This window comes from Trachemys scripta, chromosome 10, assembly GCF_013100865.1.
Source record: "Trachemys scripta elegans isolate TJP31775 chromosome 10, CAS_Tse_1.0, whole genome shotgun sequence".
NCBI lineage: Eukaryota > Metazoa > Chordata > Testudines > Emydidae > Trachemys > Trachemys scripta.
This window is the reverse complement of record NC_048307.1, coordinates 51,555,698-51,582,104: the sequence shown is the minus strand read 5'-3', so window position 1 is coordinate 51,582,104 and position 26,407 is coordinate 51,555,698. Positions and strand designations below refer to the sequence as shown.

At 42.9% G+C, this 26,407-nt stretch overlaps 1 protein-coding gene across 5 annotated transcripts in view; it reads right to left on the bottom strand.

The window, feature by feature from the left end:
* The window catches only part of DAPK2 (death associated protein kinase 2), an 83,379-nt gene that overhangs the window by 27,672 nt on the left and 29,300 nt on the right, over positions 1 to 26,407 (bottom strand). For 4 of the 5 annotated variants that reach the window (XM_034783164.1, XM_034783161.1, XM_034783162.1 and 1 more), the window contains one exon: positions 12,916 to 13,137. In XM_034783164.1, coding sequence (XP_034639055.1) covers positions 12,916 to 13,137 — 222 coding nt within the window. Of the gene's footprint in view, positions 1 to 1,755; positions 1,893 to 12,915; positions 13,138 to 26,407 lie in introns of those variants that run through there. The other variant, XM_034783163.1, reaches the window with a different exon arrangement.

Sequence of the window (26,407 nt, the reverse complement as noted above, 5' to 3'; positions counted from 1 at the left end):
AAAGCACTTTGAGTCTCTCCTAAAGAGTCCTATAAAATGCACAGCATTAATAATATATAAACACATATGTATGTACATACATACACTACAGCACCGTTAACAAGTTACTTTTTTACTGTCCACTTTAATAGGGATGGAGGAAATTGAACAAACTGTAATATTGTTGTCCTGATGAAAAAACATTTTCCTTATCTTTCACCATCAGTAGTATGATGCAATGAGATCTGCCAACAGAATCTGTTTCCTTTCCCAGGGCCTATTAGTGCTCTTATGAGAATGCTTGTTTGATATGTAACTGACAGAGAAACCTTTATTTTGTGCAAGATTTTAAATAAGCAAATTAACTAAGCCTGGAAGGTACCTTAAGCCATTTCCCCCAAACAAGGAAATGTGAAAATAATAATCTAGTTACTATTATGACCTTTCAGACCAATAGTAAAAAAATACTTACTCCAGACAAGAATTCTGCGGCCATTTTTGTTTTCTTATATTATAAGCCTCGGGACTGTTTTCTATATTGCAACATGGCAGAAGATCAAGATAATGATTTAGCCAACATGTCTAGTGCTATTATTTTACAGGGCTGATATTTATGCTATTATCTTCCTAGGGATGGCCCTGCCAATGACTTACAAGTGTTAACTGGTGCTGAGCAAGGATGATTATCAGTTGTATTTCACAGCTTCCTCATAGTCAGAATCATAAGCAGTAGGAGGCAGGACATGGAGCATATTGATTTGGGAAGGAGTTGCTCAATACTTTTGTTTTTATGAATAAATGGCTGGCAAACAAAACTTAACTTCACATGACCCAGGAGTCTGATACAACTATTGTTTCAAGAGCTGCATTTGCTCCTCTTTCCTACTAGTCTCAATCTCCTCACCATACAGTCTTTTCTCATTTGATCTTCCATCTTCATTTTAGGTGATGTTTAACAAAGACATCCTAAGCACTGACACCATGACAGGTAGGTTCTATAACAGACACTTTTCTTTCGACATTGAACATTTAAGGAGCAAGGAAATGTTGGCAAGTGGTAGCAGATTTTAGGGCCTCATAGATCAGTTTAGAGGTGCTTGGAATGCGCGTAGCTGGTGGGAGGAGAAAGCAATGTCAGATATTTTCTTGGAGCAATTTGTTTGTTTACCAAGTGTACACAAGTCCTATTTCCTTGAACAGAGAGAAACCGTGCACAGGCAATGCCGTTTTGCAGGCACCACTGCTCTGTCACCAGGGAGCAGCTGTTTTGGGCCTCTATCATGAACTCTTCTGGAATTTTACAGTTTGAACACACGTTCTTCCTCAGATTACTTGGGCTGGAAAAGTGAGCGTGGGCATCGGTCCACCTTTGCAGCTGCTTTGTAACAGGGTGCCCTCACCTCTTGTGAGTGCCCCCTCGGCCGAGTGCATGCCTGCACATTCTCTCCCTCTGATTGTCCCTCCTCTGGGATAAAGCAGCACCCCAGGGCTCCCTTTCTGGAAACTACGTCTTCACCCTCTTGGGGCTTCCTGGCTACAACTCTCCAGCTGGGCCACTATAGTTCAGTTCCCCCCTGTGAGGTGCCTCACTGTTCAGGCCACTTCCCCCAGTGGCTAATGGGGGCTGGAGGGGACCCAGGTCCACCCACTACTCTGGGTCCCAACCCAGGGACCCTATAGATAGCAGCTGTCCACTGCGTCCCTTTATCTAAGATGTGCTGCTGCTCTAATTCCCTGGGCCACTTCCCCGTGGCCCTGTGCCAACTTCACCCTTACCTCAGGGCCTTGTCCTGATGGAGTCTCCGCAACCAGCTCAGGGCTCCTTCTCGCTCTCCCTGGCTTCTGTCAGCACTACCGCATTCGAGGTCCTGTAGCTCTGTCAGCCAGCCACACACCATCTACACTCGTACAGCTCCAGCCAGGAACTGAACTCCCTCTGGCTCTGCAGCTCTTCTTATACTAGGCTGCTGGGCCCTGATTGGCTGTGTCCCATACAGCCACTCTAGGGAGCTTGGAGGACCCTCTCAACTGCCCTTTTATGGGGACAGGGTGTGGCAGGGCCACAAGGCCTCCAGCAGGAGGCCTCAGAGGGTCAGGTATACCCCATCACAGTAATACAAAGGAATCTCAGAAAAGGGTTGACTGCCTACACAGGGGGTACTTTACTCCTCATGGGCTAGGTCTACACTACCCGCCTGAATTGGCGGGTAGAAATCGACCTCTCGGGGATCGATTTATCGCGTCCCGTTGGGACGCGACAATCGATCCCCTAATCGATGCTCTTACTCCACCAGTGGAGGTGGGAGTAAGCGCCGTCGACAGGAAGCCGCGGAGGTCGATTTTGCCGCGGTCCTCACAGCGGGGTAAGTCGGCTGCGATATGTCGAATTCAGCTACGCTATTCACGTAGCTGAATTTGCGTATCTTAAATCGACTCCCCGCTGTAGTGTAGATGTAGCCATGATCTCCTTACTAGCTCTCACTGCAGCCATCCTGAATGTTTATGCATCAGTGACTTAGAACATGCATGACATTAGCACCTTCTGCACTAACAGGAACATCAGTAATATCACGATCCATTAGCAGAACCTTCGTTCACACTGAAGAAGCTGCCAGGCTTGTGAGAATGGGAACCATAGATGTATGTTGATTTAATTTCTCTTTTCTGGATTTTCCCTTTTCATTATAATTCACAATGAGCGTGGTTCAGACTGTGACTTTAGGGAATTAGACTGTGGAGAGAAAATTTCTGAGACAGAGCATGCAAAGGCAAAACAAACATGTAAACGGAAGATTTGTGAGGTAGTGAAACTAAAGTCCCGCACAGAGCTAGTTCAACACAAAAAACCACCACAGGAATATAGCATCCTCTAAGAAGCAAAGAGTACTTTATAAACAGCAATGATTTAATCTCCAACACCCTGGTAGGGTAGAAAAGAACTGTCCCCACATTACAGAGAGTTTAAGTAACTTGTCCAAGGTGACTTGGTAAGTCAGTTGCACAGGTGTCACTAGAATCCAAATCCCCAGACTAACAGACCTGTGTTTTAACCACTTAGTCCATGTTTTTCTAAGGAAAGAACTGTAACTTGAACCCAAATATTGCCGAAAGGGGGAAAATACCTTAGTTCAGTAAGAGATATATCACCTAACTTGGAGCTCAAAGAGACAAAATGGCAGAAGAACCTACTCCTTCTCAGCTGCATCAGATTTCCCAAACATTTCTGAAAACAGTGCCTTTAGGCAGCCACAGGTGAACCCACAGCAAAATGCTCTCAACACTCTTACTCTTTTGTACCACAACACCTAGATACACATTACAACATTTGGATAGCTGTATGATTGTATTTTTTAAAATGGTGCCACATACATCAGACTGTGAGTTCCCTGTCTGCCCTAAAAACCCTAGTCAAGAAGAACATCCCCAGTCTTTCCCTCCACTCAGCTTCTTCTCTCCTGCATTTGGCAGCTGGCACCTTATCCTTGTTGTGAAGTATGAGGCTATTCCAGCAAAAGCTAGTAAGAACTGAGTGATGCTATCCTCTTATCCCTTGGAAACAGCTGATCACTTTGTTGTATGTACACAGACTTCAACGCCCACCACAAACACAGACTGTTGTTTCAGGGCTGAGAGCTGGCAGGACACAAGAGGCCAAGAATGGAGGAAACGGAACAAAGAGCTGCAGCCCCAGGGTGACCCCCAGGTGCAAGGGCAAGTTGTGGAACTGCTGAGCTGCACGTAGAAAGTATCAGCTGCCGACTTAGCAGAGTTCTTCCTGTCCCCTTGTCGTTGATGGAACATATTCTGCAGAGGAGGAACGGCAGCAGTCACATTTGCTATGGGAGGGGGCCATGGCCACAGCAGAGCCAGCAAGTTTTGGTTGGGGATAGGTTCACCTCTCTCCCCAGGGTACTAGAAATCCTCCTGTAAATACCCTGTCAATAAATCAAGTGGGGGGATGAGGTGCGGTGGAATTAGGTGGGGTACGAGGGGGAACAAGGGGAGCTACTAAGACTGGGTGGGGACAGCCGGCTTCAGGCTGGGAATGGGCATCCAGGCAGTTCATACTGACATTCCTATAGCAGTTCCTCAGCAGCTGGTGCCTTGTGGTCCCCTCCCTACTGCCCTGTGCACTGAAGCCCCCTGCCCATGTGCCAGTGCACTGTTCCTCACCCCATCCCAATGGCCTCTCCAGCCCCTTCTCTGCATCCCGCTCTCCCCTCCAGCCCCAGTGCACGCACGCGGGGCGGAAACATAGCCAAGTCCTGCTCTTCCCTCCATGAGATATTGTGTGGATGGAAAATATTGTGGGGACAGAAACATACATCAGATCCCCAACATTTTCATTGGGGAGGGGAGGAGCTAGTCCCCTCCCCCAACCTTTGTCTCCCCCACTCCCCCCCCCTGTAATCAAGGATTTTGAGTCAGCCTTTGAAGCCAAAGACCCAAAGTCCTTGCCCTGACAAGCTTATAATTTAGGTAAATTTGGGTCATTGTGTCTCAGTGAAAATAAAGCTGAAAATAAATTAGACAAATTACAGTTTTTTCCAAATACTCAATAATTACTCTTAAAGGGGAAAAGGTGTTTGATGAGCCCCTAGCCAGGCACCTACATTCTTACAGTGCCCCCAATGGAGGCAGATGGGTGGTGGGGGAATGGCCAACTTTGTTCCTTTTTAATTTTTGTTGCAGTCAATCACACAGCTCAGAGATGGGAATGATACTAACTTGTCCCCTTGTGCACAGCTGCTCTCTACTTCCATGGACTCCGAGACACAGGAAGCCTCTCTCCCTCCATGACTTCAATCCAGGACCTTGCACAGCAGGTGAAATTCACTCCAGGGCAAAGGGCCAGCGCAAGGCCTATGCAATGACCCTGAAGTAGTGTTCTTTGTGCTAGCCCTCTGCACGTGGTGAATTTCACCCAGCCTCTACCTGTTAAAAGAGCTACTTCCACTCATATCATCCTTATGGGTCTGACGTGCATGCAAATGCAATTCTTCCACTCTCCGCTTTCCCCTGCTTATCATTTATCAACTTCCCGAGATCAGGAGCGTGGCTGGCGTTTGACATACTCCCTTGTTGCTCTATTGAACTCTGATGATTCTGAGGGCTTGTCTACACACACACACCAGCTCTGAAATAACTACATCTGTTTTACCAACTTGAGTTACACTGAAATAAGAGGGGCCACTCGGAGACTTGCACCCAAAAAGGTCTAACTCTGAACTCAAACTGATTTAGTTATTATGGAGCCAGTCTGTGTGTAGACAAGCCCAGATGCTTTGAGCATCTCCCACCCCTGTTGTAAAAAAACAGAATTATTTTGGGAGTGGGGGATTTCTTTTGGCTCAGTAATCGACAATAAACAGTTGCAAAATTTTCTTGAAAATGACACTGAAACCAGCAAATTGATGGCAAATCTCTTAAATTTGGGGAGAAACAGACATGTTGTTCTGTACTCAGCTCCAACAAAGGCAGCACAACATGGACTTTTCTATGGATCTTTAAGCTGTGATGACTGGCTTGTTCTGAGTCCATGTCATACCAGTTACAGCACGTCAGAGTGGCTGACAAACAGTACTGAGATGGAACAGACACTCTTGGAAGCCACTAAAATCAGCAGCATGTGACCACTTAATGCTGCTAGCTGTCAGCTTCAGCCTGTGGAGAATTTCACACCATTATGCGGTGAGCTGTTTGCACAGTTACAGGATGTATCTGAAAAAGGTCGCAGTGACACATTTAGGGGATGATTTTCAATAGTACCCAACACTTACATGCATTTGGTCAGTCAGATTGCTTGATCAGCTACTTATTCTAATACCCTCCCCCTGCTTTGTGCAGTGGGACTATTCTGGACAACACTGTCGCTCCTGTATGCACATAGCTGTGTGGTGTGTTTGTCTATGCTTCCTCAATAGCACTACAAGAACAGTGCTGTGCTCTGCTGGGATGTCATTGGCGGGCCTCCTACCAAACCTCAGCCTATGCTCACCTCCACAGCAAGCTGCAGTGACACAGGGAGAGAGAGTTACTACTGCTTAGGTTATTTTGCATTACGTGTTACATTGCCCAAATTGGGATGAGGGGGCAGACATGCTGTGCTGAGTAATGAATGCCCAATTTGCTACAAAAAGTGAGCTCTCCTGGTGTGGCTGTGGAAGGACATTTCTCCTGTACATGGTCTTCCTCACCTCTCTCCCTGCCCTGTTTTGTGCTATACAAAGGGAAGGAAATCCCTGATGCTGACATTTATTTGCATGACTGTGGTGCTCACCTTGAGATTACTACCAGCTTCACAAACCAAACCACCCACCTACCCAGCCCAAATATATAACCCAAACAACTTAATAATTCCTGGAGCACTGTAAAATTACCTGGCACCTCACCCACACAGCGTAAGACAAGTTCCTAGACCTGCAGAGTTTACAATCTAAGGCCAGGAAGCCGAAGCATTTCAGTTTCAAATTGTCACACATACAATGACAATGGCACTGGGAAGCAGAAATTAATGTGGGCAGAAGAATGTGTGTTATAGAAAGGCATGCAGTACCACCCAATCCACCTACAAAAGGGGGCTACATCAACTATTTGGACTTATTTTCCATTGGTGTAGGGAGGGCAATGCAGTGTTAGAAATAGCTGGCTGGATCCCGCTGTCATTTTGCATCCAGAGATGTTGCCTTGGGAGAAGTATTTCTAGATCAATGGGTAAAGCACCAGTAGGAGGACCAGATTGCAAGTGTGAAAAATTGGGACACTTTTTTTTTTGGTGGTGGTGGGGGCACAGTTGCATATATAAGATAAAGCCCCTAATATTGGGAAGGTCCTAAGTGCCACCGGATCAGAAGATGTACAGCTAATTTATTGGTTATTTATTGGTTACTGTTGGAACTAGGAATTTTGATACTGTCCTGAACCCCATTAAAATGACAATTCTTTAACGAATAAACTCCCATGAGAGGGATTTTCGCACTCCTTTATTGTCAGCAGTATTAACCTTACATCGAGGGATTGCTGATGACATGATGATTAACCTTACACATAAAGGCAACTCCCTGAATGCAAACTCACAGTTCCAAGTCATGCCACATGAAGGCTTCCTACTCAAGGCTTTGTTAACAGGATTCCCAAGCGCACCACCAGCTTGCCGCTGCTGTATATTGGTAAAGTATACAAACACACAAGTAAAAGTTTGTTGTTATCCAAGCCAAGAAAAAGGTGAAGAAGTCAATTTGTTTTCAGTCCTTTTAAACAGCACAAACTGGTCTGCATTAAAAAGCAAAATCTGAAGCCAGGTGATGTTTAGCCTTGTTCTGGAAACCATTCTTCACCTTTAGGTCACACACTAGATGAAGAGTACGTTCTAAACAATCTGTGCAACTGGTTCTTGGGGGAGGAGGTTTTTTGTGTGAGGAAGCTGCAGAACTCCAAGGATCCGCATTTCCCCTCAGCTATTCTGGATATTATCCTTCTGGATGAGGACAGAAACAACCACAACCTCTTTTGCCCATTACCTTCATCCTTACCTGTACCCCTAATCAGACACAGGAGTTTCCCTCCCATTCACTGGCCAGAGACACTCTGGCAGCACTCCCAGCTCCTGCTGACTCAAGGAGAGAAAGTACATGTCACTCTCAGGTCTACCACATGGTGGGGCAGAGCACCACAAAAGGCTAATTAAATGGAGCTCATTGGCAGTTTTTCATTGAAAACGCAATTTCTGCAAAATCAAATTTTTCCATGGAGAAATCTAAACAAAATATTTTGTTTTGGGTCAGTTCGACATCAAATTGGTGTTTGCTGGAGTTGTTGCAATGAATCATGGGCGCTTTAGTGCAAGTGCCTTATGTCCTACATTCTCCTCTATTGGCCAGGCTCTCTGACGGGACTACAGATGCACTGCAGTCTCTCCTCTAGTTGAATCATCACAGTGCATCATGGGAGACCAGCTTTACTTATTAATAGGATTTCACAGCAATTCTATTGTCCTTGATTCTTCATCAGGTTAAACTTCAGATACATTGCAGCAGTTCACCCAAGGGTTTGACTCCAAAGCCAACGTGCATGTGACACACTGGAGGCGATACAGAATTGGACCCTAAAATAGTTAAGGCATCTAATTTTCTCCTTGAAGATAAGGACAGACATCTTGAACTTGACTCAATATTCTTTGAGAAGTGTCAATATAGAACAGAGGACAGTTTTGAGGTTTTTGTGATCGTCTGAGTTGCTGAGGAGACATGCTGCAGCATTTTGTACTTGTTGGAGTTTCCTAATTGCTGATGGCTTCATGCCCAGATATATCACATTGCTGTAATCCAGCCAAGAAGTGACGAAGGCATGAATAACTGAGGCTAGGTTGTCATTCTCCAGGATGGGACAGAGGCACTTAGCCAACTAGAGATGGTATTAAGTGTTACTCTCAGATGATGCTATGCAGGAGTTTAGCTTTAGCAAGGAATCCAGGTGCACTCTTAAACTATGGACTGAATTGACCAATTGTGGGTGTGAACCTTCAGCCAAAGTTGACTGCATTGTGACTGCACACTCTTCAAAATGCTTTCATATGCCCACCAGTATCACCTCTGTCTTGTGGCTCAGCTTTACATATTTATTTTATTTATTTATTTAGCGGTTCTTCATCAATGAGCTGATCTCATCCAAAGCACGGGGCTATCTTGGTGGTACTGGTGTGGTCATACATGGTGAAAGATAAGGAGCTATAAGCTATCTGCATACTGTTGGCTCTGGAGTGCATATCATCTGATCAGTTCATTTAAGGGTTGCATGCAAGCAGGATCTGTTGTAATGACTGGGCCTACCCATTTGCCCTAATTGTGAGTTTTAATGTAAAAAGTGAGTGAACATTTAGTAAATGTCACAATGACTTATAACAATACATTTTGATGGGGAAAAAGTACAAAAGGGAGTCAAAAACTTAATTAGTCTATACAAGAAGGCCTATAAATATAATTCAAGGACTGCGTTAAGACCATGCCTGGTACTCCAGAGAAGCCGAAACCAGAAACTAATGGATCAAAATTTGTGTCTGAAGCTAGGCCTTACTGATGAACAAAACAATGAGAGGATGGGCTATCCTGCCCATTATTCCCTTTTGGGACCCTCAGAAAGATATTGGAGGGAAAGTTGGCTAACATGACACTGGCTGACTGAAAGAAGGGGAAGGAATGAACATCACCATCATGGATGCCACCCTTTAGCGCAGTGATGACTCATTGGTGCAGTGCCTCCTGCTGGTCATCCTGGGAATTAGCTAGCCAGCCTCCAGCACGCCCTCTGCAGGCCGGTGTCTTGCCTTGCCACTGGCTCCAGTGTCCCTCCCGGACCCTGGTACCCCTTGTGCTGGGGTTCTGCCCCCTGCAGTACCCCTCCATCTGGGTCTCCCCACTCAGGGAAACCCCCAACCCCCTATCCCCACCTCAGTGGCTACTGCCAGTCACCATCTAGCCCCCACTCACTGGGGCTGACTGCAGTCTGTAAAGGCCACTCATCATTGGCAAGGGCGGTTTGGACCTGTTGCCTCTGCCTAACCTTGGACTGCCCCTCTGCAGCTCCAGTACCTGCCTTAGGCCTTCAGCTAGGCCCGCAGCTTGGGGGTTTTCCAGGCTGGAGCCCTCCAGCTCCTCTAACCTTCCCCCAGCCCTGCTCCACTCTAAGTACCCTACTCAGCTCCCCAGCAGCCAGGCCCTTCTCTCTGGAGAGGGAGGGAGAGAGAGTGAGTCTGAGCTCCTGGCCCACAGCCTTTTATAGGGCCAGCTGTGGCCTGATTGGGGCATGGCCCCAGCTGAGGCTGTTTCCCCAATCAGCCTAGGTTTTTTCCTCTCAGCCCCAGCCCTCTCCCAGGGCTGGCTGTAACCCTTTCAGGGCTGGAGCGGATGACCACCCCACTACACACCCCCACCATTTCCTGGGACCCTGGATCTTTGTTCTAATCCTGAGAGATGTTCTGACCACTCCAGGCCAGAGAGAGGGAGCCAGATGACCACTGCTCCAGCTAATTCCTGAATACTGCCTGGGACTGACTCTATGACAACAAAGCAAAATAAAAGAACCACTGCAGCAAGTCTCAGAAACCAGGTTAAATTATGTGGGCTTGAGGGGGTCATGCTGCAGAGCTAAAAATATTAGTGTGGATGTTTGGGTTTGGGCTACAGCCCAGGCTCAGAGATCCACCCCCTCACTGGTTTCAAAGCCCAGGCTCCAGGCTGCTTTTTTAGCCTTGTAGCACAAACCCTGAGAGCCTGAGTCAGTTGACCTGGGCTTTGAGACTCACTGCTATGGATTCATAGACTTTAAGTTCAGAAAGGGTCATCATGGTCATCTAATCTGACCTCCTGCATATTGCAGGACCTCACCTGCCCACTCCTGTAATAGACTCCTAACCTCTGGCTGAGTTACTGAAGTCCTCAAATCATGATCCACCTTTTATGCTAGTTTAAACCTGCAAGTGTCGAGGAAGGTGAACCCTCCCCCTGCCAGGGTCTCTGCCAAACCAGCCCCAGGGCAAAATTCCTTACTGATCCCAAATATGGCGATCAGTTAGACTCTGAGTATGTGGGCAGGACCCACCAGCCAGAGACCTGGGAAAGAATTCTCTATAGTAACTCAAAGCCCGCCCATCTAGTGTCCTGTCTCCAGCCGTTGGGGATTTTTGCTACAGGCAGTAGCCAATGGGCTATTTTTGCAATACCCTTTAGTTCCCCATCCCTGACTCTCCCCCCAGTGGGGTCTTTTCCTTCCCCAATTTATTTCTTCTCTTTCCTATCCTTCTCCTTCTTATTACGAGTCTAGCTTAGCTGGCCAAGACTGCACATTTTGCAACATTACTGCAAGCCCGTGACCAAAAAGGCAGCTAGAACTAATGTCCTAAACAGTCCAATACCGGTACAAGTTTGCCAAGTCTCGAAGTGCACAATAAGACCGGGTGCTGTTTGTGTTTCTCCAGCAGCAAGCTTGCAAGTGAGAGTTAACATCAGAGACAGAAGCTACATTTTCTGTCTTTGTTGTTCTTTTTTTCTCCCCTTTTGTGTGTGTTTGTCTTATTTTGCTTTCTAGGAAACTGGACTGGACTTTAACAGCAGCAGCAACAGCTCCAGCCCATCTCAATTACCTTCTTTTTTTCCTCACAAAAGGACAGTTACCACCGTCTTAAACACCACTGTCAGACAAGGGTTTTTCCCCTCTAAAGACTCTCTACAGCTAATGGAAAAAGGAACATGGGATGGTGTTAAATGAAATCATTCTTTAATGCAGTGGTTCTTAACCTTTACTGCAGCCTGCACCCCTTTGGTTCTCAAAATATGTTCTCGCCCCCCTTATCGAAAATTGTTGAAGTAGGTCAGTTCTTTAAACCTAGATATATTTTTTGCTTGTATATTACAGTAATTGTTAAAATATGTAGAATGTGAATAAATACATAGGTTTGATGAAACAAAGCAGTTGTACTTACGTGCCTGTGCTTAATTTGTGTTTTTGATGATTTACCTTCTAAAAAAATCTGGCATGTCTTGCACCCCCAGAAAAGGCATCTCGCACCCCCAGGGGGTGCGTGCACCCCAGGTTAAGAACCACTGCTTTAATGCTTTACATTTCAAATGCTTTTTCTTTCTTTTCTGTATCTTTAATAAAAGGTTAAAAAGCTTTTGTAATAATGTTTTTGCCATGGTACTAAGCAGGCTGAGGTCTCTGTGTACCAAACCCTGAATCTTATTTAAAGCTGTTTAATGTTGGAGAATACCAGGATCATGTTAACATTTTTGACTATTTGGGCCCCCTTATTCCATCTAAATTAATACAACAGATCCTTGCTTTACCCCGATCCATTGGGTTCCTTATATAACCTTTGAGATTATTTGTTTATTAGACAATTCTGCTTTAAGAAATCTTTGAAGGAGCAATCTAATTAAAAAAAGCCAGATAAGGCAAGTGAGACAGTGCACAGTGCTACCTGGGGCACTACAACAGGCTCAACCTAATCAAACCAGTCAGCAATGGGCTACAAACACAGTACCAAGTGTGCACTGCTGACAGGGTGGGATTCTATTACTACTGTGTAACACCTCAATAAGGGATGGGCTAACAGGTTTGGAGAACATTACAAACTGGTCCAAACTTCTGCCTGTCTCCCTAACAGTTCTGACAGGTTTGGAACATGAGCCTTCCTTCCTGCTTCAACTCCCACCATACCCACAAATAACTTCCTCCCTCCTTCCCCGCTCCCAACTCTCCAACCAAGGGAGAAGCAGACACATTTGTCTATAATCAGATTCCCATCACCGGCTCACCCATTCTCAACTGCATGAGTGAAAAGAGCGAAGGCAGAGCTGGTGCTAGGGAGTCGAGAACGGTGCCAGGCGATGCTTAGTGCTCCAGAGCAGTCAGAGCTCTAGGGCTTGGGGCACCAGCTGTAAACTAAAGTTTTCTTTTGTAAAGTAAGAAAAATATGGGCCTGGTGAAAGAGGCAGGCGCCTCAAGAGGATGCAGAGCGTTTGAGGGATGGATGAGCATTGGATGTTTCTTGGGGTGGGCAGAGCAGGAGAGGAACCGAAGAAACTGGGCCCTATTAGAGATACTCGTACTTCCTCTAAATGTACATGTTAGGCCAGCAGAGAGCAAACGTTAGACAATCTCTGTGTTCACAAACCAACAGGACTCCCTGGTTCGGCAGCAATGACCTCAGATGACTATCAGGCACATTTGTCTCTAGAGTGTGTGCTGATTTATTAAGGGGAGGCTGTTTACTGGTGACCTCATTCTATTTTCCTGTCTAGGTCTGCTGATGGTTTCTCTAGCCCGATGGCCCAGCAGTTCCATTTTAAGAACACGCCTGTGCTCAGGAAGCCTCCACAGCCCTTTCCTGATCCCGTTTGCCTCATCCTATAGCGGAGAATAGGAAATCCCTCTACTCACAGCTCGAGGATAAGGACCACATCTGTCCTGTTCTCGTAGACGTCATGCAGCTTGATGATGTTGGCATGCAAGATCTGCTGCAGAATGTTCACTTCCCGCTCGATTTCCTCACGTCTCACCCCCCGGCGGCTGGCCCGGCTCTGACGCTTCTTAATGAATTTAGCAGCATATTCCACTCCAGTGCTTTTCTCTCGGCATTTCTTCACTATCGCAAACTGGCCACTGTAAGGACAAAGTTATAACAGCAATTACAATTAAAGCTTTCACCAATCCCATGGGCAATACCATGAAGCTCCCAGAATTAGCTTGCATAGACAGGGTCTGAACCTGTAAATCTTTTGGTGAATAACCCTTATTCTTACTGCTATAGTAACAATTTTCAGGACTGGGTTAATAAATTGCATGCTGTGCATTCACCATACTTTAATGCAGTGCTTCAGACCATGCAAAACAAAGTAACCTGTCTGAATGGAAGGGAGGATCCTAGATACAAGCATCAAAGAATTTTTTTAAATCATCAAGGTCTGAGCACTCAAGTCATCAAAAACCAGAAAATTTAAAGTGAGTCCAAACTGCCCTTCATTTGCTAAGTGAAGTTCAGGCACGGAAGTACACAAAATATAGAATGCCGTCTGATGCTCTGGAGGGGTAGGTAATACCTACTGCACACATTTGAGTCAGACCTGTAGGATGTAATTTTCAGAAGGCTCAAAGAGTACACCAGCCTTTGTAACTGGAGAGTTAGACAAGTGTCCAGTTTGCATGTACAAGTGCAGGTTTGTGTGTGTAAGATGCTGGTCCACACACATTATTGCGCTTGGCTTGAAAATCTGACTCTCAGTGTTACTTGAAACTATGCCAGTTTCTTAATGTCAGTTTAAACAAAGGAGAAAGTTTCCCTAATACTTAGCAGGACAATGGTCTAATTCACTACATCAAACTTTTAAACAGCAGATAATTGTTTGCAGTTGCAAGCAGACTTTTCCTGACAACAGCTGCTAGATGTAGAGGTCATCATTCCAGTCCCAATTTTAATGTTTTCTCCCATCCCATAAAAAGGAAACACTTGGAGATCAGCTCACTAATACAGAGTATAATGTCCTACATGTTTCAGTGTCATTTACGTGATGGGAGCCTTGTGAAATGAGACATTTCCTTAACAGGAAAGTGCAGGGGAATTCCTCGTTTTAACCTGCATGAGGTCATTATCACTGACTCCGTTCCTCAGTTAGCTCCCCCAAGACACATTGTTAGACCACAGAGCTGCCACTTTGGGTACACAGCTGATAGCTCTTCCATTTCGTTTCTCTTTATGAGAGGTTCTCATAACTGGACAAAGTGAAAGACCATGTCCGAGGCAGGAAGATTGCACAAGATGGAGGGGTTATTCATGTGACTCTCTGACCAGTTCTTTTTGGTTCTAATAACTTATTCTGGACAAAGAAATCAGTGGTGTGTGAGTATGTGTGTGTGTGTGTGTGTGTGTGTATATATATATATATATATATATATATATATATATATGCTTAGCCATGCAAAAAACATAATAGGTTTACAAAGCAGGATAGGAAGGCAAGGGGATAGCCTTGGACTATGCAGTTAATCTGAACAGGACATGTACATGAACCACTGATGTTTACTCAAACTTTTTTAATAGAGAAACATGGAAGGAGGATGGTCTTGTGGTTAAGCCAATGGAGGGACTCAAAAGATCCAAGTTCAATTCTTGGCTATATCACAGACTTCCTGTATAACCCTGGTCAAATCACTAACTTTCTATGCCTCAGTATCCCCATCAATAAAATGGGAATTACACTTATTTTCTCCTACTTGTCTTCTCTATTTAGATTTTATGTTTTTAATGCAGGAATTCTCTCAATATGTGTTTTTACAGTGCTTATCACAAAGGGGTCTTGATTTCATTTGGGTGCTACCAAAATATAATTATTATTAATAATCTATGTAAATTTCCAGGAGTGTCACTCCAAAGCCTAGAATGTCTGTTGAATCAGTGTGAACAATGGAAACAGCTACAAGCATGGCTGAGAGCTTTCTGTTTAGAATATCACCATGGTCAATTGTCATTGGGACTCTCAGACTGTTACTTTCCAATTTTTAAATTTCTCCGCCGTTTTGGGCTTTTTTTTACACCCTACAAATTACAACCATACAACATCATGGGCTTTCATCTAGCAACAATAATAAATGGCATTTGGCAAGCTAGCAAGATTCCTCTTAAAATCAGCTTCCTTTAATTACTAACACTGCTTATATATGATGTAGTAAACTGTCACTTCAACTGGATCTGAAAAGCAGACTAAAAAAATGTGCTGTGACAAAAGTGTGTTGCTTTTAATCAAGGATAATTTAGTGGATTTAAATGGAAACACTTATTACTCATTATTTGGCTTGATGGAAATTTGCACTGTTTACATTAAGCAGAGAAAGCAGCAAGCACATGTATGAGCATATATTAACCTTGTGCACAAAATGTTGGTTGGTAGGTAGAGCCATGAAAAATATTAACAACAAAATCTGAAACCAAGTGAACCTTGCCTGACTTTAGGTTTCATTATAAACTTCAAATTCAGACAGGTTAATCAAAAGGGTCCCTGAATTTCACAAGCCTGGCCAGATTTAAGGCTCCACACAGAATTTGTGCAAAATTGTTTAGTTTGGATACAAATCTCTCATATTTCAAGTTGTTTCACTCAGATTTTTTGAAACCAAAACTCAAAGCTGAACTTGGGGCAGGAGGGGGGAAGAAAGAGCAGGATAAAGCCAGATAAAATGCTGGCATAAACCCTTGCCAACCAAAAGGACCAGGATTCACACAGCTCTTCTAGCTAGTACCAGCACCGCCTCTGTTTAAATTACAGTGCTGAATAGGTATCATTTCACCAGATTCAGATATACCTCCATATTAGGCTGCAGGGAATTCAGCCACAATTAGAAAGAGGAAGTGGTCAGTCTATTCTACTCATAGTGGGTTTAATTTGTTTACTGGCATCACTCAGTTCAGCAGAGAGTTAAGTTTACTGGTGAAAATGCTGAACTTTTATACAAACAGGCAATGCCTAAACAAAGTTATTTTTTAAACTATTAAATAGGCCATCTCAGGGGCTTCTCCAAGGTGATGGTGCTTTCAGGAATATTTATTTATCTTTCCATTATCAGCAACACATTGCTGTTACGTGGAGACCTGGTGAGACAATGCTATCATGTGGAAAGTACAGGATGAAATTCACTTCCCAATATTAGCAGCTACCTTTTGTTACATAATTGCATCCCCACTGGAATTCACAAAATATTGATACTGATTTATGGCTGGGGGGAAAATAGAATGAATGTTTAGAAAAGGTGCTGTTGTATATGTGCTGGGATAGTGACAAATGAACCCCATTATAAGGATACAAAATATTAAGCAATCTGAGGCTTGGATCTGTAGTTAACATCAAAGGCTTGGTGTTCCGTCCAAGCACAAGAGGTATAAAAAATGGTGACTTGTATAGAAAGCAGAGTGGGTTGGAACATTTTTGGCAAAACTAAGTTTTGCCAAAATACGCTGTATCATGAAAGCCAAAACATTTTGCGGAGATGAATTGGTTTAAATGAAGTTTTCAATGGGAATGGTGGGTGGGTTTTTTTGGGGAGTGGGGGAGCAGAGGAGAGATACTTTAACATTCTATAGCCTCCTGGTTAGAGCACTGGCCTGGGATGTGTGAGACCTGGATTCAAGTCACTGCTCTGCCTGATTCAGATTCATCTGGGATTAAAAACTCTACTCTGAATCAGGCAGGGTAGGTCTCACACATCCCAGACGGTGCCCTAAACGCCAAGAGACAGGCAGACTCAGACACACATTTCCAAAAGCTCAAGTTTCAATCTGCAAATGGACATTTCAACATGATTCCGCTTTTGCAGAAATATTCGAAAGGTTTTGTTCCAAAGTGGTACAAAACTTGAAAGTTGCGGTGAAACAGAATTGTTGTCCTCCAGTCCAGTCAGCTCTAATAGAATGTGCAGGGGGAACCTGATCCTGCATTAATGAGAGCACTTCTGTGAAGACAAAAAAATTACTCATGCTTAATAGCAGGAGTAAGGCTTACAGAGGAGTTCAAAGCTATGGTCTCATTAATAAGAGGAGGATCAAGCTTAAACCTGTATCTCTTCAGAAACTCCCACTCTCTGCTCGTGCCCTGCCCCCTTTTCATACAGTGTACTTGCAAGAGCAGGGATGCAAGATTTCATACTGCACAGAATAAAAGACAATGCCCAGCACTTCACTTCACTTATACCCATGAGCAGCATCCACTCCCCGCTGTGCTGGCACGCTATAATTTTGAGCACCCCACTGAGCACGAATTGGTAGGATCCTTGCCCAAGTGTATTTGTTCAATATCAGGTCTATCCTTGTTCAGGGTACTATACCCCAAGCTTGCAGGTAGTTCCATAGTTTCTACTATGAGCTTATGGACTACGCTCTGTGCAGGGGCGGCTGTATGTTTTTTGCCGCCCCAAGCACGGCAGTCAGGCGGCCTACGGCGACACGCCTGCAGGCGGTCTGCGGTCACGCAAATTTGGAGGCGTTTCTGCGGGTGATCTGCCAGTTCCGCGGCTTCGGCGTACCTGCCGCCAAATTGCCACTGAAACCGCGGGACCAGCGGAACTCCTGCAGGCATGCCGCCGAAGGCTTCCTGACTGCTGCCCTCACACCGACCAGCAGGCCGCCCCCCGCGGCTTGCCACCCCAGGCACGCGCTTGCTGTGCTGGTGCCTGGAGCAGCCCCTGGCTCTATGCAAGGATCTCTTTATAACAATCAATCACAAACATACTCATTAAATGCAAACACCTAAGATTACAGGCTTTCACTTGCTTTGGAGAAGCTATGAGCTGCAATGATTTTCAACATTATTATATCCTTCGCTCGCTTGTATGCAAGTGCAGTTGGGAATATAAATTATGCAGCACACACTGCAATTACATTCAGTACCTTATAATGAAACACTCTGAGTACCTTATATAATTAACACAGAAACAGCTGTTTGGAGTCAGTCTTAAATCTACAAAAGGCAAGGAAACCAAGAGTTAAAACTTGCCCTTGACCCTAGCTTGCCCTGGAATGCCTAGGTAGTATGGGGTAAAATCTCACTCACTAATTTCAGATTCTTATAAAAATATATTGATATGTTTATGAACCTTAGAGCCATTCCAAACATTTCTGGTGTGGGCTAGAAAATTTATTTATTTAGAAGACTTTTAATGCATTAGCCCTGATGTATGATTAGACTAATCTACAACTACCTGCTTAAAGAATTTTGACAACAGACTACTAGTGTTAATAAAGTTCTCCCTTCTTTAATTTACCATTATGCAAAATCTCCACAACAGAACTTAATAGAGAATGAGATTCCTGCTTCAGAATACCATAGGTTACTTTAAAAATTCTATTACAAGATTTGATAGAACCCGATTGTTTTAATTCTATTAAATCCTCTAGGACTCATCTACCAGAGTATTCTTTTCCAGGCAGGATTTTTTGATCACGTGTTTTTAAAGGAACTTGGAACTAGCACTAGTTTTGTTTACTTCCTTGTCTTCATGGCTGTGTCATCAATTTTATTAGTACAATTCTGGGAAGAGAGATCACTATGTAACACTGATTCAGATGTGTACACACCACACACTCGTGTATTTATCCTAAATAAAACAGTGGTGTTGGGTAGCTTGGTTTTTTTTTTTTTAAATCTTTCAAGTTTTCAGTTACATAGCACAAAAATTGTTTTCCAATAGGTATTTATAATCCAGGGGGGTGCTGACTATTACAAAAAAAATTAAAATGATGGCTTCCTGAAACATGGACTTTATTGAATATAGGGACAGTCTAAGGACTTGAGACAGTTGAAAAGAGGATGAAAATAATGAAAAGGGGGCATAAAGGAGCCAAGTACACCATTGGTTAGCCAGAGATGTTCAGAAAAAGTTGATGTAATAGCACTGACGTTATGAATAGCCCATATACATACGCTGACTTTGGAAACGTTTTCAGTTTTTTTCTCACATTAACATCAAGTGTATCCCCTTTCCCATTCCCTGCTTCTTGCTATATGGTGCAAATATATTCACCTTATATATACTTGTTGCCAAGATCCCATGTGTCTTCATTACAGAATCACTGGACAATCAAAGCATTTTTGGACCGTTCTTGAAGACTAATGGCACAAAACAGCAGCTAGTGTTTAATGATTTTCTGCACCACCAGTTCATTTTTTTTTTATAAGGGAGGGAGGAATGGGGGAAGATGAGGGAACAAAAATCTCAGTCAATGGTTATAAAAGCCAGCCTGTTGCTCTCCTTACACACTGACAGAACCTGTGTCTCAGTTACCCAAAGTGCATATTTCTTGCAATACCCCATAAAATTATCTTTTATGATGTCAAAGGGATTTCCTCTCACCATATAGCAGTTGACATTCACTGCCAGGAATGCGTTCTAGCTTCCTTGTTAATGATCATAAAAAATGACAGTATACAGACAGGAAATAAAATCTGTATTACAATATTTCCTTGTGACCCTGACCAAAATAACAGCTCCATCTCCTCTGCACCATGTAAGAAACAGTGCCTGCCCCAAAGAGCTTGCAATCTAGACAAGACAAGGGATAGGAGAAAGGAAATATGACCTACATATGTGGAATTGAAGCACAGAGAGACTAAGCCATTTACTTAAATTAACACAGAATTTTTAGTAACTCTGAGAAATGAATCCAGATCTCTCAAGTTCTAGCCAAGAGCTTTAACACAAGCCCACACTTCCTAATGCATCAGTGAAATAAGGATGCGATATGAACAGCACACACACAACATAATCCCAGAGACAGACCCTTGCTCCTGTTTTTTTAAACTAGTGAAATTTGTTGCATTCCTCAAATATTTGGACAGCAGTACTACAGACCTCTCTCCCCACCGCAGCTCCCGGGCAGCCTGCACCCACAACCGCTCATCCCTGGCCCCACCCCAGAGCCCTTTACCCCCAGCAGGAGCCCTCACCCCCCACCCCACACCCCAGCCCTTTGCCCCAGCCCTGAGCCCCCTCCCACCCACTCTCCGAACCCCTCAGCCCCACCCCCGCCACACACCACCTCCATATGGATGCACATAACAAAATTCATTCCGCACATGGATGTAAAAAATTAGAGGGAACACTGACAGTGCTTAATGTATTTAGATTCCATTTTAGAAGCAAAATTTAGATGAGTACAAAATGCAGTTTATTTTATCATCCTATAGTTTATGGGCAACAAAAAGACCAGAATGATTGACACCACCAGTTTGGTTTGCTCTTTTTTAATGGTTATTTTTAATTCTGGTCTCGGAGGGGCAATCTTAAACTGAGTGGAGTGAACGAAATGCTTTGTGGCATCCCAAGAAGGCAGACAGCAATGCTAACAACAGTAACATCACCATGAAACATTAGAATAAAAATAGCCTTTCTAATAAGATGTAAATATACATATGGGATGGCATTCCCCCCCTTCTTCTTCTATTCCAGGAATATTGCGCCCTAGAGTGGCCATCCTGATATGTTGCAAATGCATGAATAATATTGAAAAGACACTGTTAGACACTGTTAAAAAGACACCTCTTTCCCTGGTTGTGGGACGGGGCTGTCAGGCATTGACTCCTCTTGTGATTTGAGAAGAGCAGATCACTTTTTTAGTTCAAATATCACAAACATACATTTGGAAGTGATTAAGTTACAGTTTTTATACATTGTTTTTTAAAAATGCTACAATTTGGAATATCTATAAGATAGTCGGGAATGAATTTTCAATGGCTTCTAGACATTGGTATACTAGTGAAAGATGAGATATGAAGCCAAAAGAAAACACCTACCGGTATATCATATATTACAGTTTGACTGTAGTCAGAAAATGACGGACTGTGCAGTTAAGGCAATAGGCTGGGACTCAGGAGAAGGATAGTCCAGTGGTTAGGGTGCTAGACAGAGACTTGGGTTCAAGCCCCTGCTCCCCCACAAACTTCCTGTGTGACCTTGGACAAGTCACAGTGTCTGTGTGTCAGCTCCCCATCTGTAAAATGGAACTGCTACTAAATTTGAACTAAATGATAACATAATTATCATTGGTTATAACAAAGGGGCCTGGATTTCAGTTTGGGCCCCCAGGCACTACTGTCATACCAATAATAATTGTAATAATTCTCATTTTTATTTTCTCTCAATACCTTTCTATTCACATATGCCCAGCCTAGCCTAAAAGTCACAAAGCTGAGTTCTCATATCGTCAGCCGTGCACACTCAATCTGGGACACAAGCATTGAGCTGGGCTTCCTTCTGCTTCCACTTCTGGAGTCAGAATATGGCTGACAATTCTGTTGTTGCACGAGGCAGACCAAAACTCAGCTTGCTTTTTTATTCAGAAATGTTAACAGTAAGTTAGCTAAGCGGAGGGTCTGTAAAGAAATGCTAATAGTAATTTAGTTCAGCAGAGGGCCTGTAAAGCCAGCAGATATGGCTCAGGATATACGTAGGGAGCACACAAAATATGTTGAGCAAAGCACAATCTTCCAGTCATTTTTCTGACCCTTCCTGCATCTGAATGGCACCACAGAGTAAACCTACTGGGTCTTTTAGCGACAACAGGTGCAGAAAGTTGAACGTCCCAGTTTCCCTTGACATGCCTGAACAGGCTGTTCTTTCCTTTCCACTTGAGACAAACAGAGTGCGTCAGACTAAGGGACAGAGAAATGATAAGCAGTAGTGTGCAGCTGTAAGTAATTTTGGTGTTTTACCTCTGCCTGATGCAGTGATATTATACATGGTAAAGTTCAATAAACTCTGGTGGAGACAGAAAAATGTGCCTTTTTAGGGAAGCAAAGATGACCTTCCCCCACTTCCTTTTTTGTGTGTGTTTTGTTTATTATGTTTAGCAAGGTTAAACTTAACTTCCTACTGTGGTCCAGTTCCTGCTCAGATGTGCACTTCTCTAAAGATAGAAGCTGAGTTAAAGCAATTATGCTTGGTATGCCAGCCAGCTGGCTTTAACACAGTTCAGTCACATTCTGGGCCAAGGGACTTCAAGTGAACTTCGAACATCAGAAGAATAAAAAAGTTAAACTGAAGATTTAAATGCAACAGAAAGCTTGGGAGGGGATACCACAAATATATACGTCTTTTTACTTTGCAACTTCTTTACACATTTATTCTCCAAGAGAATATCCCCAAAAGATAAAGCCGCCAAATCAATAACATTGAATGGGAACACTTGACCAAAGATCATTTGTAACCAATTAAATGTCTCTACTCTATATTATGGATCTCTGTGACAACGCAAGGACAAATCCATTAAAACTAAATCACCTGTGCCAGAACACATAGTTATTTTTACATAGGCTATACTGTGATGTTAAACACTTGCTACATTTCACCCCAGCAGTGGCTGCACATCTGCAGTGGGCAAAGGAATTACACAGTGATATAGTATATGCAGTTTTTAAAATGTAATCTGGGATCTATGTGGATGGAGAGGCATTATATAAATTTTAATAAGATATTTAATCTTTTAGAGAGAAAATACTTACGACTTTTTTACTTTAATAACTTAACCTCTAGGACAAACAAACTTCAGAAACTATCTATTAGGCCACTGTTTTACATATTTGTCCCTTTAGGGGAACTTTTAAAAAAAATTCTATTAGAATATTGTATACATTTTTAAAAGACAACCACTAGAAGCACTGAAGAATGGAAAGTATGTATGGACTTCCAGCTGTCAGTTAGATAACAGTACCACAAGATCAATATACATGTTAGATTATTTCCAGGAATCATCTTGATTGTTGGCAGGGCATCCATGTGGCCCTGGAAAGCAGGATGCTCTGATATTTCAATACTGTGCATATTCCCAAGGATGTGTCAAGCAGAAGAGGCCTTTGATGCAATTCATACTCATGCTTTACCCAATGCTTGTGACAGGGCTAATTTTAGGGTTGCCAGACTTTTCAGGATTTGCCAGTTGTTGGCTCTCTTACTATTTAATGGACTAAAAATAATGTTTGGTCTCTTGACAACCCTGATCTATAGAAATGTTTTTTAAAAATCCCATCCCATGCTATATATCCTCTGAGTTAGGAGATACTATTTTTAATCTGAAGATAAACATATCCATCCATGCTTATGTTTACTGACAGCAACCAATTAGTTCATTTTATACTGTACATTACGGGGAAGATTTTCAAAGTCAGTGGCAATCAGGTAACTAATACCTAATAGTATCTAGTATCACGTAATGTTGAGAAGAATCCCATCATGGCTATGCAGCATTGAAGGGTCACATTGCATAGTACCTAGTGAATTATATATAATGACTTCTAGTTATATTTTGTGTGTTGTTAGAATAATCTGGAGATCTAGCGATAGCATGGAAACCATTCTAGTAAATATAAAATGGTTCACTATGCATGTTTAACATTTTCCTGTGCATTTAAAAAAAAACAGATAATTTAAATGAATTTAATGCTAGTGAATGGTGCCAGAATAACCGAGAAGTAGGACTCATCTATGTAACTTGAAAAGACCACCACTAGAGGGGAGAGGGTAGTTCAATCTTTATGGCCCATGCACTCCGTGCCAAATTCAAATAAGGAACAATTAATATCAATTATGGTGGTAGTTTTGATGCCACAGATTTCAGATATGGACTTTTTGTTACTACTGACTCAGGCTCGATTTGAATGGGTGACTTGGAGTTGAGAAATTTCTATATCCTATTACCATTTCCTCAGTGTATCAGGCTCCATCTCTTTGTTTCTCCTTTGCTTCTTTAGGAGGTGGGAAGGTTTACATAGTTTTATACCTCAGTAATTACTATAGTTGCCTGGCTTTCAAAGTTAAGCCTATAAGAACCTTTGTTCAAAGCCTTTTTTTAAAAAAAAAACCACAGGAACTCTAACACTGCTGTCCTCTCACAGTTAAGTAATCTTTCTGGTGCTCTTAATGGAATTTGTATTATTACGCTACTGCTGGTCAGAAATTCTCTCTCTCTTTCTCTGTATAGCCTGGAAGCTGCCTAGCCAATTCTGCTGGTAATTTTAAGTGGCATGTTTTTCCCAGCAGAGAGGCAGCCACGTCTTTTCATAATTCCCCACTAGCTGTTCCTTCAGTTTTTGTTTTCCTATGACATGTGGCTCAGCCATAAATCATATATGGTTCACAAGCTACATATGTAAAAGGACTTTCCTGGAAGATCTCTGTGGTCACACTTATGACTTTCTGAAAACAGAATGCCACAGTATTTTTAACACATTTCACTTTCAGTGATCACAGACGGAAAGCACCTCAGCAAATTATATAGTGAGGTCCAGCAGTCCATTTCAGGCTAAGCTACTTAGATTGCAAGCTCTTTGGGGCAGGGACAGTCTTTTTGCACAACACCTAGCACAATGGGGTTCTGGTCCACAACTAGGGCTCCTAGGAACTATGGCATTACAAATAATAAAATTAATAAATAATAATAATAATTGCATCAATGAGAGTTTAATCTGACCACAATACACAGTAACAATCTATATCATGGTATTTGAGACAATGGAAAATAAATCCAAGTAGTGGAAGAGTTGTTGAAGAAAGTGTCACTTTACTCCCATGAAATTTTATAGAACAAAGACCTTATAGTAAATAGTAAAACTGGAGCTATCAGACCTGCTGATAACACTTCAAATGAATGCATAAGCAGGTTTAAAAAATGAAATGTTACACATTTCCTGATAATTCCTGTGAGCTATGAAGAAATTAGTTTCTCTGGAAGAAATGTGACTGGAATCATGCAAATGAAGAAATCAGGCTAAATATCATTTATAGAGCTTAAAATAACAGCCAGAAAGCAGATAGCATGCCATGACAGACAGTGTTCTATACAGATAAAACACCTTTCAAACATCATGGCTTTATTAGGAATTTTGTTTGACTACTAAAACAGAGAGAGAAGGGGTGTGTGTGTGTGTGTGTGTGTGTGTGTGTGTGTGTGTGTGTGTGTGTGAGAGAGAGAGAGAGAGAGAGAGACACACACACACACTAATAAAACTCACAAAATACTAATAAAGCTTTGAATTTCTATTGAATCATCCATCTAAGCATATCACAGTATTTAATAGACAGTGAACTAACCCTCTCAACAGACCTTTGAGATAGGGAAGGAGAAAACACCTATGTAGGCAGTAAATGACCAATCTGTTTTTACTTCAGGTGTCTTATAGGCATGAGGCAGTCAGAATACTTCCAGCCAAACAAGGTAAGGTGACATTAGACTGTGTCATTGCACCCTGGATTGCCCTATTACTCTTCTAAAAATGGACTGGCTTTTTATTCTGTTAAAGACACATTATTTTGTTCAGAAAGATCAAAAATGTCAGTTGCCAGTCAGTTCCAAGTATGGCATGGCATTTTCACTGACAAGTCATATTTTTACTTTTATTAATTCATTTTATGACGCAATTTCAAGTCTTCTTGTTTTAGATTAAGATTTAATATAAATGATTGAAAATTCCTGGTGCCATCCAATAAACTCGGTGTCTGATAATACTGACTGTCATTTCTAGAACATCTATCTTCCAAAGACCTTTACAATCTAGGCAAAACTATCACAATCTGTATTAAAAAAAAGGGATCACTCTGCCCATCACTGAAATGTAGCCACTGCTGTGGCATACAGAGCCTTTAAAAGAGAAGCACTGAAGTAAGCTGAACAGGCAGAATATAAATTACCCATTTATAGGGATACGATTTTGTCATTGAGGTCATGGAAATTGTGAATGTGAATAAAGGCCACGCAATCTTGGAAATGGCTGTAAAACCCATTTGATTAGGTGCTCCCTTCATTGCCTTTCCAAAATGCAGTCCATGTCATGCGCTGAAGTCAATACAAATCCGTATAGATAATTGTTTAGCTGTGTACACACACATAGTGACAGCAGCCATGTACATATTATGAATGGTGTGTACCGCTGGCAGGGGCACCAATTGGGAGGTAGGGCCAGCCGGGAGGGAGAAAAGGGGCAGTTTACGCTGGGCTCCCATTTGATAAGGTCCCCAAATAGAGTGGCATGGCAACCTGGCACATGAGGCTGCCGTGCCATTCAGATTTGACCCAGTGGTCCCTTGATGGGGGAGCTACTGACACAAATCTGAATGGGGCTGTGCCCCTGTGCCAGGTCACACACCCAAGGGGGGGCGGGAGGGAAGGTGGGCCCTACCCCATTGGAGAGAAGCCATGCTACCACTGAGGTGGGAGTGTGGTTCAGTTGTGCGTATCACTTGTTTAGTTGTGTTCTTCTGTATGCTGATGTTGTGTATGTTGATGCAGCAAAAATTACATCCTTTGATTAACTTTCTGTGACTTATCACTTTTTCCCATACCTGTGCTGTGAAATGTACTAAACATTTCCATGCCAAAATTGTAGCCTTACCCATTTGT